Source organism: Mesoplodon mirus (genome assembly GCF_964341445.2).
Source record: "Mesoplodon mirus genome assembly, chromosome: 2".
In the NCBI taxonomy this organism is placed as follows: Eukaryota; Metazoa; Chordata; class Mammalia; order Artiodactyla; family Ziphiidae; genus Mesoplodon; species Mesoplodon mirus.
This window is the reverse complement of record NC_138977.1, coordinates 101,911,302-101,929,790: the sequence shown is the minus strand read 5'-3', so window position 1 is coordinate 101,929,790 and position 18,489 is coordinate 101,911,302. Positions and strand designations below refer to the sequence as shown.

The 18,489-nt window shown below is 33.5% G+C and overlaps 1 protein-coding gene across 2 annotated transcripts in view; it reads left to right on the top strand.

Annotated features, from left to right (window-relative positions):
• EPHA5 (EPH receptor A5) overlaps positions 1–18,489 on the top strand; it is a 315,334-nt gene that overhangs the window by 254,540 nt on the left and 42,305 nt on the right. For both annotated transcript variants that reach the window (XM_082634798.1, XM_082634797.1), the window contains one exon: positions 17,781–17,848. In XM_082634798.1, coding sequence (XP_082490924.1) covers positions 17,781–17,848 — 68 coding nt within the window. The remainder of the gene's footprint in view (positions 1–17,780; positions 17,849–18,489) is intronic.

The window sequence follows — 18,489 nt, the reverse complement described above, 5'->3', positions numbered from 1 at the left end:
TAAAGCACCTTCTGGCACTTTAGAAGCTTTTATTAACATGCAGACTATTAATATGCTAATTACAAACCTTTTCCTTTGTATTCATTAAGTAAGCTCCCCTAAGACTATTATAAGACACATCATTCAATACAAGTGTTTATTGAGTACCTATAGGCTCAGTGGTTGTCAACATGGACAAAATCAACTAACAGCTTTTGAAAAATAATAAAGCTTGTGTCCCACAGGCAAGGTGTTCTAATTTTATTGTTCTGGGCTGAGGCCTGGGCATTGTGGTTTTTTTTGTTCTTTTTCCAAAACTCCCCAGTTGACTCTAGTCTGTAGCCAGGTTTAGAATCATTATATAATGTGAGTAGAAAGCATTTTTTATATATAATTTCTTATTCTTAAAGCATAGCACATCAATTCTTAGTAAATGTCTGCAGATAATGAGAATGATTGTGTTTACTGTAGCAAAAAAGCTTATAAAAGGTGGTTAGTATTTGGTGAAATTCATTTTGTGTTCCCAAATATATACTGGCATAAGTAAACTGAATCTAACATGTTCAATAACGTTTGCTAGTTGCATCAGTCCTTTTACCTGTGGCATTCATGAAAGAAGAGCTTGTTTTATAATGATCTCTCTGGCCCATTAGAATGATTAAAAGAAGTACAGTGAATCATCATTAAAGTATAGCGTGGGAAATAAACCAACTGAATAGTAGTCTAAGATAACTTGCCACAAGTTTTCTTTCTGCTTTTGAAGCCGAATCTGGCCTCTGTACCGCAACACCGAATTAAATCTCAGAGAAAGAGTTTTGGGTGAAGTAGAAAAGAATAGCTTTATTGCTTTGCCAGGCGAAGGGGGCCACAGCAGGCTAAAGCCCTCAAAACTGTGTGTCCTGACCTGGAGGGGTAGTGAGGAGTTTTACAGTAATGGTTCCAAGAGGGTGTGGTTAGCTAGTGGACATTCTTCTGATTGGTTGGTGGTGAGGTAAGTGGGAGCTGTGGGAGCTAGCATCATCATCCCTCAGGTTCCAACTGGTCTGGGGGCTACATGCTTGTGGGAAGCATAAAGTTAACTTCTCCCACCTGGCGGGGGCTTCAGTATCCGCAAAACAGCTCAAAGATATTGTTATATATATCCCTTGAGGGGGAACCAGGACTTTGCTCCAAGGTTGCACTACTGTTTCTTGACTGTTCCTCTCTTGTCTCCACATGCCCTCCCCTTCCCTAATTAGCATCTATCAATACCTGAACCTGCCCATTGGAACTCAGGGAAGGTCATAGAGGCTGAATAAAGCCTATTTCTTATAATGAAGAAATGGGGAACACAGAAAGGCTTTTGTGCCCAGAAACCCCACAGGGTCCTTGTCAGTATCACTTTCATGTAGTTTGATATTCCTAGGTCTTAATAGCTGTCTTCAGAGTAAGTTGAAGTGAATTTGTTTGTTTGTTTATTTTTGTGACCTTGTCCTTAAGAGAAAAGGATGATTGCACATAGAACACTTAGATTTGTAGAATTTGGGGGTTAGTTTTTATTTTAGAAATCTGTGAATACGTATGATTTATTTAGTTTACTTCAGTCACTTATATGATCTAATCTCTATTTTATACATGCATTTGAATAATGTAGTAGAATTTGGATCACTGAGTATTTTTACGACACACACATTTTAATACTTTAAAACAAAATGTGGTATATTTTGCTACAATAAGGGCTAGACTCAGATAAAGGCAATTTAGTTGTTGTATGTAATTTATTGTGAATCAATTTATCAGACTTTTAAAACCTGGTAAGTAGCTATTAGTGAAGGAAGAAAGAAGTGTTCATAACAGGGTTCCCCATGCAAATGTATTTAAATTTTCAACAGAGGGAAGGGGGAGCTGAGCATGGGGGAGAGGTAGAAATGAAAGGAGCTGGAAGACATGGAAGAAGAAATTGTGCTTCCAGTACACTACAGTGCAGTAACTGGTACCCACATCTTACCTCCACAACTTGTTATAAGTGCCACCTTGTGAAAGCGGTTCCCTGTCTCTGAGTCCCAGGATTCTTACTTTTAGGATGAATGTTACAATAGGACTATTCAGGCTTGAAACAGGTAACAGAAGGAGAAAGCAAGTGTGTTGGAAAGGCAAAGTCCTGTTGTGTGTTTCTCCTTTACTTTCACACTGCTACCACAATCACAAGACTTCTGATACTAGATGTCTGGGGTTATATATTCCACACCAAGCAAATTCCCTGTGAAATCACGTGGGTGTCCTGTAATTCGGTTTGACACTAAATAGAGTTAGCACAGACCCTACAGGTTAAGGGTTCAGTCCCAGACTGTCCCTTACTTCAGATGCAAGTCACAACTAGTAGGTCCCCAGGTTACCCACAGCTTCTCTCTGACTTGGCTACAGATCAAAGGTTCCCATGATCCCCCTCCTTGGATTTGATTATTTGCTAAAACAGCTCACAGAACTCTGGGAAACACCTACTTACAACTACCAGTTGATTATATAATAAAAGATTTGATGAAGGATACAGATAGACAGACAGATGGAGGACCAGGTCTATATGGGTCCCAAGTACAGGAGCTTCTATCCTGTGGAGTTGAGGTGTGCCACCCTTCCAGTACATGGATGTATTTTAGGGATTTTTATGGAGGCTTCATCATGTAGGCATAATGAATCATTAACTCCATTTCCAGCCCTTCTCCCCTCTCTGGAGAATGAGAGGTAAGGCTGAAAATTCCAAGTTTCTAATCATGACTTGGACTTTCTGGCAACCAACCCACCAAGGGTCACCTAATTAGAACAAAAGACACTCTTATCACACAGGAAATTGCAAGAGATTTTGGAGCTTTGTGTCAGGATCCAGAGTCAAAGACCAAATATTAGAACAAGAGATGCTCCTAGTGCTTCTGTAACTTAGGAAATTACAAGCATTTTAGGAGCTCCACGTCAGGAACTGTAAGTTAGAACAAAAGATTCTCATAGTACCCCTATTTAACAGGGATTTTAGGAGTTCTGTGTCAGGAGCTGGGAGCAGAGACCAATATATATATTTCTTATTATTTCACAGCAAGATATGAGTATGCCAGGATTGGAACTTGATTAGGTAAGACTAAGATCCATTGATATTTCAAAACTCATCTACCAGGGACTAGTGCTCAGATAGGACAGTTTTTGATAAGTGGTCCTAGAGGGTAATAGGGAGACAGCTATAATCATTGGTGAGGGGTAAGGAGCTCTTTATAGGAAAGAAGCAGACAACTGGAAAAGATTTTAAAATTACTGTGTATAACTATATCCTATTCCAATTTGCCTAGACTATGACTTGGGAATAGTGATTGGATTGCACATATAAATTTATGCATGTGTTGTAGATATGGGATTCCCTTCAGAGTTACTCAAAAACACACTAAAACAAAAACAAAAATGAAAACAAACCTCTTTCCAGCCATTTTACATTACCTCCTCTTGGAGGGTGGAATAATTTTATGCCTTTTTGTCAGAAGTATGGGGACTGAGGCGTAGAGTTTGGGGATCATATGTGTTACCATTATGTTTTTTATCTCCTTCCTAGTTTTTGCAAAAGATATTTTCAGTTTTAGCCTAGCTTCATCAGGAAATCAGTAATAAATGTAAGAAGAGTAAGAATAAAGACACAGATGCAAAAGGTATCACATTATGAGATATTTTAACAAATGTATAAAACAACACTGTCAGTGTTAATTACCACTAAACAATAACCTAAGCTTCTTTTGTTGTAAATATTTGTTACATGTTTAAATTATTTTTAGCATTTTAAAACTGATACAGTGTAAATGACAGTATATTGTGATCAGCAACATAATTGGAATTATTTGAATTCTTTGTTTTTCTTAAAATTACAAAGTGAAATAACCACAAAAAATTTTGAAATCAGGGAAACTAAAATTGTCTCATAAAAATGCAAATTCATGAAACACTCCAACACAGTAGCTCTTAAAGATTTTATATACTTTTTGCCATCATTTTGTTTCTCTGCACACTAATTTTTACCTAAAGTTTAAAAAATTTAATGTTATACCATATTAATTTCATTGCATCATAGACTCCACAAATAGATTTTATTAACTGCAAAATATTTGTTGGTCATTGGTTCCTTTAAAATCTGTAGCCAGCCTCGTGCATATTATCTACACCTTACTTTTTACCATAAGTCCATGTTATTATAATAATACCAGTTAAAAAACTTTTTAAGTGCAGACTGTGAGCCCAGGACAGTGCAGAAAGCTTTACATTTACAATCAAACTCATTCTTCAAAGCAACCCTATGTAATATAGTTTCTACTATTTATTTCATTTATATCAATAACAAGTTTACCAAAAGCTATACATTTAGTAGTGGATACATCCAGGACTGCTCTTAATTTGACTACAAACTCCATGATCTTAACTGTTTTGCTACTCAATGGTGTCAAAAGGTAAGGACATTTTTATCACTCTTTTTTTTTTTTTTTTTTTTTTAAAGAAGATGTTGGGGGTAGGAGTTTATTTATTTATTTATTTATTTTTGCTTTGTTGGGTCTTCGTTTCTGTGTGAGGGCTTTCTCTAGTTGTGGCAAGCTGGGGCCACTCTTCATCGCGGTGCGCGGGCCTCTCACTATCACAACTTCTCTTGTTGCGGAGCACAGGCTCCAGACTCGCAAGCTCAGTAATTGTGGCTCACGGGCCTAGTTGCTCCGTGGCCTGTGGGATCCTCCCAGACCAGGGCTCGAACCCGTGTCCCCTGCATTAGCAGGCAGATTCTCAACCACTGTGCCACCAGGGAAGCCCTTATCACTCTTAATAAGTTTTGGAGGATTGTTTTCTATAGCACCGGTGGTACTTTTCACTGTGACATTTGAGGGCACAAACTACAGTCTTTTCTCCAGCACTAAGTACCACCAATTTTGTTGTTGTTATTGTTTTATTTAAAATGGGTAAATTATGCAAACTTTTCATTTTCTTCTTTTTTTTAAACCAGTAAACTGAAAATACTTTCTATTTAATTAAAATACTTCTTTTTCGGATTTACTCTTTCTGCCTCTCTCATTTATCTTTTGGGATCTTAGTGTTTTTCTTATCCACTTGTATGATCTCTGTTTAAGAATTTAAGTCATCATTTATCCACAGCCTTTAGTCTTACTTCTCTGATCTAGCATCTTTGAGAATTTCTTCCCTAGAGTTATAATCACCTTTCTTGGGTAGAAGGGAGATTATCTTACTTACGTTGACACAAGTGGTACATATATTGATCAATTCTGTGTAAGACCTGGCTAAAGTAATTTCATTTGAATCTTCTTTGGGTCTGGAAAGATTCTGTTATCACATTTTAATCTTCGGAAGGACAAATCAAAATATCTGTTAAAACAAAGATCTACAGTTTTGCTATTAAGTCCAGAAGGGCTAAACTATTTTAAACTTTGATAATAACGATCTTGTTATAGCTACATGCAGTCACTTACAGGCTTCCAGGTGCTAAAATCTTATGGGAATGCAGATGGACTTTGTTGAACCATAGCTCACATAAATTAGATTGGCTGCTATTTCTAGCACACTTTGGTTTCTATTTCTAAATTATCTCTGAGGCTTGTAAGCATCTTCAACCTGTACTTTGAGTATTTGTTGATTAAGGAAAGAACATGTTCTTTATACCATCTGGTGTCTAAGTGTTATTGTGACAGCATCCTTGGAGTTAATTTAAAAAGAGTAATTTGGGGGATTACTATTCCACTTCAGACATTCACAGAAAAGGAACTTCAGTTTTAATTTTCTCAATGACATATTAATGCACAGTATGCTCTGATCACTAAACCCCAAGAAAATGTATCTTGTGGAAATGATTTTTTTTAACTTACATTGGCCATCTGTATTTATACAGATTGGTCTGAAGGTAATTAGATATTTAGTTATGTTATAAATGGAAATTCTTAGTATGGTAATATTATATGGATCATGAAAAAAATAAATTTCTCTGAAATAATGAGAATCTATTCTATCACTTTGATTATGGTATTACTAAGGGTAATAGCTACTGCTTTTCTCCCAGGCACATGATGTGCCAGACACTAATCTAAGTGAATACATATATTCTCTCACTTTATTTTCACAAAACCTATGAGATAGAATCCATTATTATACCTATTTTATGGCTGTTAACTGAAACACAAAGAAGTTAACTAAGTTATCCAGGGTATTTATTTATGCCATCTTAAATAAAACAAGTCAAAGAAAGCATCAGTACCAAATGTAAAACAATGACTCAGAAAAAGTAGGAGTGTTTGATTTTACAAGATTTCAGATTTTTTGACTAAACTTTTTAAAAACTATAAATTTGAAATCTAATGATAGGTAAGGTGATTTAAATTCTTTAGGACTAAAATTTTTAGATTTGGTGTTATAGTGAATTGTGTGTGTGTGTATGTGCATGTATATGTACTAATTTGTAAGACAAAAGCCTTATTATATTTTTTCAAACAAAAAGGACTGAATAAAATGTTATTATTTTTGGAATCATTGGTGTATTTTTTGAATCTTAGAACACTGATCAAACATTAAACAAATCCTTATAGGTAATGGCCAATCACAGTGCAGTTCTTGCTTTCCTAAGCACAATTCTACATGCATTTATAAGCTGTGCACACTCAACTAGAAGGATGTTTGTACTTTATTAGGAGATGACATCATCTTTTTTTAACTGCTAAAAAACAGTTGTTTACCTTTGTCAACAATCTATTATTTATTTATTTTTTGAATTGGAACTGTGCTATTCAAAATTAACACATCTATGCAAACTTTCTGTATTAATAGCTATCAGTAAATTGAGATAATTGTGCCATTAGGTAATACCAATTACAGTGAAACTACTTATGTGTCATTAATTATGTTTAAACTGTGATGGGAAAAAGGTCAAGGAATCATCCTCATCTCACAAAACTAATAGTCTTAAAAAAAAGAGGAGGGCAAACTTTCTTTAAAGTGCCAGATAGTAAATGTTTTAGGCTTTTCAGGCTACACATTCTCTGTTACAACTACCTAAGTCTGCCGCAACAGCACAAAAGACTCCATAAACAATAAATAAAGAGTGTGGCCATGTTCCAACAGCACTGTACTTACAAAAATAAGTGGTATGCTAGATTTGGCCAATGGGCCATAGTTTACCAACCCCAAATCTGAGTGCTGATACAAACAGAAGCATTAGAAAAGTTAACATATCTAAGATATCAGTAATTAAGACATTAATGAAATAAATGTAATTATGAGGAAATATATCAAGATTTGCCAAAGGTTTTTACAGATACTTTATCTACTCTTATAAGTATTTTAACAATTTTATATACTGTAACTTTGACTTTCAATATCTCTACAGTGAAAATAATTATTTGGCATAGTCTTTAAAATACAAATAGTCTAGCTGAAAATAAATGTCACAGTTGCCATTTTAGTGACAGCCAAATTCTCAGATAATTAGTAGTGGGAAATTTTTTTTTTTTTTTTTTTTTTGCGGTACGCAGACCTCTCACTGCTGTGGCCTCTCCTGTTGCAGAGCACAGGCTCCGGTTGCGCAGGCTCAGCGGCCATGGCTCACGGGCCTAGCCGCTCTGCGGCATGTGGGATCTTCCTGGACCGGGGCACGAACCCGTGTCCCCTGCATCGGCAGTCAGACTCTCAGCCACTGCACCACCAGGGAATCCCAATAGTTGTGGGAAAATTAAAGCATTGTCAATACTACAAAGAAAATATATGGAACATTGCCTATTTTTCCTTGAAAAAGATCCATTGGAATTTAATTTGGAAATACTTGTCTACCTTTGTTAACATTCCCAAATATATTGGATGTTTATATTGTATTTTCTTCTCCTTATTTGATATAAAATAGACTAGATACATTTTAAGCAATTAAAGTTCAAAATAGACAGAGTTTAGATAAATGTCTTGGCCTGCTGGTGTATGGTAACGTTACTGAGCTCATCCCACAGTTCTCTTGATATCACTGTAAATGCAGTTTATAAACTATACTGGAAAGTGAATGCATTGAAGCACTAAATAATTTCTATGTTATATTCTGCCATTAGTTTACTTGGTTTCTAGCAATAAAGTACATTATATTAAACAATTTACTTCTTATTTTCTGGATTTTTTACTATGAATATGTGGAAAATTTAGAAGAATATTGAATCTTGCGATATCCAGAAAAGTGCATGTATTATATATAGGTTGTTTTTTTTAATATAACAATAGTTCTGCAAATATATTATGGAAATGCATTTTTAAAATCTGAACCTTTAAATTTAAATTGGCAGCTTTCCATACATGATTGGAGAAGTCATGTAAGCATAACATTTTCAATAGTCTGTGATAAATGATGCCACTGCTATAAGAAATCAGTGGGTCAAATGAGCAAGGCATTATTCTCCATCCTAAATTTTTAAGCTCTATGCAAAACATTTATTTACAGGGCTACTTAGAACGTCTTCTGAGCATAATTTTTGCAGGAATTTCTGAGGAAATATTCAAATGCTTACATTTTTATTTGTATGTCCGTTTTAATTGGATAATCAAATACATTGGCTCATTATATTTCCTACCAAATAAGCTTTTTTAAGTAAAATAAAAATAACTATTTAATACAGCTCTGTATTTCTTAAACCCATAAAATACTTCTCAATTTGAAAAGCATTGTGGGAAAATTAATTGTATTCATTTAGGAATTTTTGCTTTTGAAAAGCAAAGCAGACACCTGTCTAAATTCGTAGTGTCTTTATAGCTATATCTAGGGAGTGGGATCTCTTCCTTATCTTGGGCTCTCTTGTTTGCTTTACAGTTGCTGCGATTGTGGCTGTGGAAGGGCTTCTTCCCTGTGCGCTGTTGCCCATCCAAGCCTAATATGGTTAGTGTTCCCCTCCTGCTCTCATTCTTATGTGCTGTCCCACCTATATGTATTATCGTCAGCATTCCTTTTTTTTTCATTTGTGTACATTTTAATAGTTAGTATTCAAGTTATGCTTTAACAGAAGAATAGACTGAAATTGAGTCCCAAAAAAGAATCTTAAGTGATTTCACAATGGATACTTTCAAATAAAATATGCATATAGCATATCACCCCTAAGTCATGCATTCATACTTCAATTCCAAGGCTTTTACTGTGGTCCTGATTTAAAGCAGGAAGTTGTAAGATCGTAACATCTGTTTTACATTTAACATGTCACTGTTTTTGTTGTTCCATCAAGAGTGAAACCATATCATACGTGGAAGTAGAATGCCACTTCTGTCAAAGTGAAGTCAACTTTTCTAACTCCCAGACCCATGGAATGACCATAACCTAAGTAGGATCTTCTATTTTCATAATCATTGCGGATATATGCGGCATTGGAGAACAGAACCACATGTAATTTTAAATGGTTTACTTAATAGTTTTAAGCTTGAATTACTTCAGATATTAGAAGTGTTATTCCTAAGTTGATACTAATTAAGTAAAAAATATGCACATTTTTGGGATCAGTGTCCAAATTGGATAGTCTTAATTATTTACAAATGCAAATCCTAAATATATCTGGGTTATAGCTATGAAACTATAGGCTAGAACATAAGACCAAAGAACACTCTTCACAGATTTAGAGGAACTCTCCTACACAGTAGTGAGCTACCTTGTAAAAAAGTGAAATATTCCAGATAATTTCTGTCTAGATTAAGAAGTCTAAATCCCTCCACTACTATATTGAGCTGTTATTTGTAGTCAAAATTTGCCAAGAAAAGAGCTGAAATGCATTTTAGAGAATTATAGGGCTGCCTTGGGTCATTTAAAATTATTACTTGTGTTCTCTAGGTGTAAATTAATTTTTGTTGATTCAAAAAACTGTGGTGTGAATGAGAGTGCATGCATGCATAGATGTGAGAAGTGGTGGAATTGATACCAATGATCTTCTGAGAATAAGAGAGCATAAACAAACACAGATTGATAAGATTTGTTGATCTTTTTACTCAATCTTTTGAAATTTTTATATTTGAAATTTTTTTAAGTTAATATGAAAGTACATATTTGTTCCTAATTATTTAACTTAGGAAATTCTTATATGAGCCTAGGGCTTCAGTGACAGACTAAAACAAAACAAAACAAAACAGCCCTGAAAACTGACAAAGGCTGAAGTATAATATAAATGTCTTGAAACTGTGACTTTATTTTCGTACTGCTCTATAGAAAAACTTAAAAATGGTCACTGAATTGCTCATTCTACTTGACTCTCAAATTTGATTATTATAAGAGATAAATCACTGAACCAGAACAAGCAGAATTTGCATCTTGGAAAAAAAGAAAAATGACATCCAGACATACCTTGAACTAAACCTCAAAAATATGGGTGTATGAACATTTATAAAACCATGACTTAGAAAGTATTGACGAAAACTAACTTTAGCTGAATTTAAATTTCTTGATTTTTTTTAAAAAAATGGTATCTCTTTCTACTGTGTAGTTGACTTCAGGGAGTTTATGAAGTGAAGAAATAAAAGAAAAGAGGAAAAGAGGGAAGGTGGAACATTTTCTTCACAAATCACACACCAGGAAACCTAAGAAAACAATTTATTTCTAACATCTTTCTTCAAATAATGTCAGCAATTATTAAATGAGTGTGTTTGTGTGTGTGCATGTGTATTTGTGTGTGTGTGTGTGCGTACACACACAAAAAATTATTGAGCCACAAATGTGCTTAGGTACCCAATAAAATGCTAACAATTTGTGTGCAAAGATTTATGGAAAAGCCAGAATTTTTTTAATGCATTCTTAGTAAAACAAAACAAAATAAAGCAAAAGAAACAAACTTTAATTGAGCTTACATAGACAGCAAGAAAGTTGTTCAAAAATATTAATTGGGAAGAATGGAAGCTAAATATGTTTATATTGCTCTGCTTTCTCAACTTCCATTTTACAATTTCTAGTCACTGTGAGGTTTCAGTTAAAGATACTATTTGTTTAGATTAAAGCATTGGGGAGGAAAAAAAAAACTTAGGTAGTGGAAATTAAGGGTTGAGAATTTTCCTACTACAATCAGTAAAATACTAAGAAATCTTGACTTAAAATCTTGTCACCTAATTTTGTATGTATAATCGTATCAGCATTTGTCAATTACCACATAAATAATTTCCAAGGAACATTCTATGATCATTTGTGAACAGACATATCTACAATTACAGAGCAGAGGTTAGATAGATGTTTTGAGATTTTGGAATATCATAGTTTTTCATTTCTTGAAAGACCACTCATGAATATGTGTGATTGGTTTTGACCTTAATATAATGCAACACATATACATTAAAATTGCCCATTGTAAATATACTGGCTTTTAGAAGTACCTTAATATACCTTGTGGAAATCTTAGGGTCTGAAAAACATAATTTCAAAACCATTGATCTAGATCCTTTGTTCTGCAATTCAACTACATTAAATCTTCTGCAGGGCTATGGAGTTCTAAGTTTTAATCTCAAAGTTCCCACCAGGAAACTCCATTATTTTTCAAATGCCTGGTGTGCTATTTATAAGATGAAATTGGTAATTACATGCTGTTATCTTTGATCTCAAATTATTTTTCATCACTCTAGTGCCTACTTTGTTGTGAAATCTGTACACATATGCATGATGTTAATTTTAAAAATATTCTTCCTGCTTTGATGGAAATCTACCCAGTGATGGAAGATATTTCTGTAATATGTCTTAATGAAACCCAGATGCTTAGATTTTAGGCACCCTATCCCCAAGACGGCCTTTTTAGCAGGGGTATTTTTTTTTATCTGTGATCTTTGACTTCATACCATCACAGCTGGCTTGAGACTCTAGTCATTTTTTCATTCCTCCCACCCTCAACCCATCCATTTTTACAAGCATCCAGTGTTGAATTGATTGTCTTCAATGTAAATAAGATATTAATACATGCAATTTCTAAAATAGCATTACTATTTACCCCTTGATATTCATTTTTGTTTATGCTTACAGGAACCAATATATATTTATAACATAACGTTTATTATAAGTTCTTCTGAAATTTCCCATAGTCCCAAAGTAGCTTTTTCTTGCATTTCTTAAATTCAAACATATGTTAGGTTATTCCTTCATTCATCAGTTGTCAAGCTTTTCATTGTTTTTATATCCCTTACTACTTCTTCTGAGGGATTCATGTGGCAAGTAAAGTGGAATTCACTATTCTGAAAATAGAGATATTAAATTCTTATTTTGTTCATTTACCTACTCTGTGATTTTTAGAAAATCAACCTCATATTTTAGAAATTATTATTATTTATTTTAAATACTACTTAAAATCGGAAGCACAAGGGATAAACTCTAACTTCTCTCATAACTCAGAGAATAAAACAAAAACAAAACATACTTCTCTGACCAAAATGATTGTGGATTACATTGAAACATTAATTATTACCTTAATTTTTCAATGAACTAAGGAAAGTTAATTCGTTAACTGAAAGTTTCTTGAAATTTGAAGTAAGCAAAGTTTTATGTTTACATACTTAACAGATTATTTCACTCATCTTCAACAGATTTCTGTCAGGGAGGTATGTGGAAGTGCTATTCTAGTTTATAGAGTTAGGAAAAAGACATAGAGAATAAAATCATCCTTATAATTCTAGACCGCCATTTAAAGTGCTGTTGGCAGGCAGATATGAGGCTTGCCCACAATATAGAGAGATAATATATTAAATTCCAACTGAGATCTTACCATGAACCGCTCCCAAATCCTTTTTTGTAATACCTGTGGAACCTCAGACAATAGGAGATATTAAGTGGGACTACTCTAATTGAGAAATCCAATGGTCACATCCATGAACTATTTATAAATTAGTAGGAAATTACCTACTCTCACATTATAACAAAATTTATTGAAAACAGGGAGACACAATACTTACATTCATACTTTATGAAATGTGTTTTTATATCAAAATTCTAAGGTAATTAAATTTTAACTCAATAATGAAGTCTATAATTCATCTTTGAGTTTTCTGAAGTATTTCAAATTATTCATGCCTTTCTCTTATTGCTAATTCTAAAAGGATTTGAAGATGTTATTAATGAAAAACTTTACAAATTCATATGTACTACATTATTTTGGAAGTGTTATTTCTAAGGTTTTTTTTTTCTTTTTCTTTTATAATATAGAAATTAAAATGATATATAAGGCATAAAATAAGAAATAAGCTAGCTTCTCACATTGCCATTAATCATAGGGTGGTTAGTATACTTGGAAGAATGTGAGATGGGAACACAGAAAGCTGTGCCCTCATTTTGTGTGTTATAATCATCACTCCATTCCCCTATCCAAGGAAAGCATGTTTTCAAAAACATGTACATTTTCTTTGAGAAGTATGTCTGAGAATTTTCAGTAAATGATAATAAATCAGTTGCATTTTTTGTGTAACTTACATCTCTCTGTAAGGAACTCAAAATCCAGTACCCTAGTATACAAATGCTAGCAAGACAGCCTATATATACAATGTCCCATTTTTCTGCATTTGCACTCGCATTCTTATTGAAGAATGTGGTCCTGTAAAATAAAACAATCTATTTTCAGTATTTATTAGATATTTTAATAAGTTAATCTTCATATGTTTCTTTATTTTATGGGGGCTGAGTTAACTGAGGTTTTATTAAAACTACTTTACAGTTAGAGAGACTCTTGAAGTGAAAATGTCAAACTATTTCCCCAAAAAACTGTAACTTCTTTTTTTCAAGATTCCAGCATAAAAGTCTTAAACACAACATTATGCCGTGGTTGAGGTCATTATGTCAGAACAAGAGAGTGTGCATATATGGAGAAATGTGTTTTTAAAGGAGGCTACAATACAAGGAACTTTTCTTTTCCATAAGCAACACATATTGAACCTAACGTTTGCTCCAACGTTGTCTTTTGAACATTTTTGCTTTAAAGTATGGTAAAGCATCTCTTAATCCATCTGGATAATAGAGGAACAGTTATAGGCATGTCCATTTCTGAGCCAGGCACTGCATATGCTCACTCTTTTAAAGACATCAAAATGCAAAACCATTCCTTCTTTCACCATTCCCCCCTCCCCACCTTATTTAGAATTAAGGGGAAAAAAGTGTTTATTCAGTGTTTATTTCCATAGGCTAAAGCAATGGAAAAATCAGATTTTGTGGAGATTATTGTTGAGTAAGGATCTACAATCACCTTTTGTTCTTTCATTCACTCATCTTTCCTCATTGTCCATAATGGTGTCATTTAGTAAAGTTCTGATTCTGTGCTTCACTTAGTACTCTGGAGGGCTTGACATTCATACCGCTAATTTATTATCAAATCTTTAATTTACATCCAAGAACTAAATTACTCATTGGCACATCCATCCATTCATAAAGATTATTGTTTACTGTTTCATGTCTTACAGAAATTTCAAATATTCAAATTTAGATGTTGTGGCTTGGGCCAAGTTTTTAAGATCTTCATTAATATTATCAAGGCTGTGTTATTCAAGTCCTTAGGATAGAAATGGGGGAAAATACATTGATTTCTAAATTACCCATGAAGTCACTTATATAGGAAGAAGCACTCTCGTACTTTTTAATAAATATTCATTTATGAAGATGAATTATGCTTACATTTAATATGATTTCTCATGCCCACCTTACTATTAAAAAATAAAATATCATTGTTTTCTAGAAGAAAATAAGTATAAATTGTTAGAAGATGATTCCTCTACTTGCACTACAGTTGTTTTTAGTAAAATGATATCAAATTTCATTAAAATTGTGACTGAAGCAAAATGAAGAAACTGATTCTTTTCCATTTGAAAAAAAAATCGGTTCTAGAAGATAGGAGTTGTAATTCATGTACAGAATGGCATATTTATTGACTCTAGTGTATGCTGAGTTAAAATGATGCATCTGGACAAAGTACAGAAGATGATACTGAATGAACAGGCTCCCTGCAATGCTTCGTTAGAAAGGCTGAACCACTGCTTGAGTATCAGTCTCTGCCAGCTGCACTTCTATTTGCTGTATCTTGTTGAGGTTTGTTTTAATGTTGCTTTGGGGTGTTCCAGAACTTAATTTTTTATGTTAATGTGACATGCAGCCATATTATGTTATAGAAGTCTTGAGATGTCTGTAGTCAAAAATAACTCCTTCTTATTGCCCTCCTGACTCTCACCCTAGGTATTAAAATGTTAACATCTCCTCACCATGGTATTCCCAAATCATTTTTTAGATGAGATCCAAAGTTTTATTTCCATTTTCATATGAGGCATTTGCATGGAATTTAAATATCCATGAAGCTTATTTAATGATAAAGACTATCTAAGGATATAAGTTTCAAAGCTTGATTTTTTTTTTGAAGGTAGGAGAGTTAAAGGTGGAATGGATGTTTGTTTTCTAATGTAAACTGCAAGAACTTGTATACTTTTTAGGTATCTTTAGAATTCCTCTAACAAAGTTTTTTGTCAGTATTATTTAAATAACATAAATCGCAGAATGATTTCACACAATTGTATTTAGAACATTGGTAAAAAAAAAAACAATATCAATAACTTCTCTCTAGAGGGACACACATTAAAGATTGAAAGAATAATGTAATATCTAAAAAATATGAACAATGTATTAAAATATCTTAAATGTCAGCTTGAATAGACCAACTATTATTTCAGGATGATATCATGTGTTCGTTTTTTCTCTCCATTTCACTGTGGTGAGGTGATTCAAGATGTCTTAAGGGCTCCTAATTGACAAATGCATCTACATGTTATGAATAAAATTTGAAAAGCCACCAGTTCCTCACTGTGTAATTCTCCTCACCTAAGAACATTATATGTATTAAGTATATTACTTCAAGTTTACTTAAATTTTCCTAGATATACTTTACTAATAAATTGCCAGTTCTTTAACAGGATAAAATTAAGATAATTGCAGTTTTTTTCAAAAATGGCACAAGAACAGGTTTTGTTATCTATGTTGTATAATATATGTAATTACACACTAAGAAAGAGAGAATAAAATAGGTTTCATTTTTATATCAAAATATACACATATTTAAGAAACATTTTAGAATATGAAACCAAGGAACAGTCCTCATTGTATGCCAATTGGCCACTTCATTTACATCATATAGTAGTTTTCAGTCAACTTTGTAATGAAAATATTTTGTCAATCTGACATTTTGGCTGTATTTTCTTTATGCAGAAGTAAATGAAATTTTGTTTTTAATAAACTCAATTTTATTATAAGAGCTTGTGAATAATAAATTCACTTCCTTAGAGTTTCACTAAAAGTAATTTAAATATTTTTATTTTGGTCAGCTGTTTTAATGTTATATGGTTATTCACGTACCTTAATATTCATCAGTGTATTCTCTCTCCAAACACTTGTCCTTGTGTAGACTCAACCAGAATATCATCCACTCATTCATTTATTCATTCATCAATGTGATGAATATTTTGCGGGCCAACTCTGAGCCAGGTCACTTCAGAAATTTATAAATGAATGGTAGTTACTGCCAGTTAAGAAACTAACAACAATAGCAAGAGAGCCAAAAAACATTATCAAATGACTATGTTGCACTGTAGAATGGCAGTCACACCATGAGAGGGATACAGAAAGCTACTGAGTTCAGAGGGGGCAAGATTGCATTAATCCAGGGTATTAGGGAAAAAAAAAACATGAAGAAAGCAACAATTGAACTGGACTTTGATAATTGGAAATTGTTAAGAAGAGCATCCTAAGTGCAGGAACCAGTATATAGGAACATACGGAAGCATGGAGAAATATCTCAGAGATGATGTGGGAAATGTACATTGGGGCTATGTTTAGGAATCTTTACCTTATTATTTTATTGAAGACTTTGCAGAAGAGAGCTAACACAATAGAAAAGTACCTTATTTATGGTAATTTGGCTACAGCCATGTCTAGTATAGTTTAGGAAAGCAGTTATAGAATGCAGGGGCATCAGTTCAGAGGCACTGATAGTAATCCAAATGAAAAACAGCAAGACCTTAATTGAAGAAGAGGTAGAGCTAGTGAAATAGAAGAGGTGGATCATAAGACTTTTATGTTATATAATGCTTGGGATTTGGCAACTAATTTGTTTTGAGGTACACGAGAACAGGGCTTCGACCTTAAGGTATGAAAGCCATGAAAATATTATTAAGAGGAAAAGAAGGCAGCAGATCAAGATTGAATTAAAGAGAAGGGTACTCTTTTCTTTTTCAGATCTATTGAGTTTGAATGCCAGTGGAATATTCCTAGAAAATAAATCCACAGGGAATAAAAGTATAACTCTCAAAAGAATAAAACCAGAGGGATAGAGGTATTAATTAAATTGATGGAAATGGATAGATTGACAGGAGACCAGTGGAGACACTAAAGACTCCAAAACAAGAGAAATAAATAAAACAGAATAATGGAGTAAGGTGCTGAAAGGAGGAGACTTTTGAATCAGAGACGTATTTGGGACAGTTCATCCTGAGAAAAAGCAGGGGCCTCCGACGTGGCAAAAAAACAGTAGAAGAAAAAGGGAACAGAGAGATGTCTGGTGTATGGTATATGATGAAGTCATGTTTAAAAATAGGTTTGGAGAGCTTCAGACTTCTCAGTGAAATCTGGGCAAGAGTGAGGGATACTAGCTGGGGAAATACGATTCATGTAAAAGAGTATTGGTGTTATTTCATACTGCTGGTGTGAAAATCACTTAAGGTTGCAATCATTTCAATTGTGTTGTGTGCTTCTGGGCTTGATGTGATTCACCACTTGGAGATGTGGCTAATCGTAGCTTACTCTGTTCCAGGCGGTGCGGTTACAGCAAAGCAAAACAAGATCCAGAAGAGGAAAAGATGCATTTTCATAATGGGCACAGTAAGCAAACTGTAAAAAAAAAATCAAAATAAAACAAAGTAGGGGACACTTTATTGTTATTTTGGCTTCTTTTCAGGCTAGAGATTTGTAATAACTGACCAAAAATATTGGGATAAAAAGTGTAAGTGTTTTGTTACATTCCCCTAAAGCGTATGGGCTTGCGGTGTTGCCTGCTGACCCTAGGCAACAGCTGGATGTTTTTCTTCAATTCTTTAAAGCATACTTTCATTATAATCATTAAAATAAAAACTTTTTGCTTAATATAAAAAGCTATTATATTTCAAACCAAATTTCCAGGCCAATTCTAATTCCTAGCAACAGTCAGTAGAAATATGTCATTAAATAACATCACCAGATTAAATGAATAAATTTCTTCTTTTTCTAACATTTTGGTAGGAATTTCCCTGAGGACTTCCTGTAGCAGCAACCTTGGTTCAAATGACTTGAAAAAGACTACACTTTTAAGAAATGCAGAAAATCAAGTTTTAATAATGAGCTTTAAAAATCTGCCTAAATGCGTTCTAATTTTATTATTATTTTAATATGTTCATTTTTAAATAAATAGTACAGTGTGAGTTGATTTGCCAAGTAAGTGACAAAAAGAAGTTGTTGTTTTTTTTTGTCACTCTGCCATGACCATG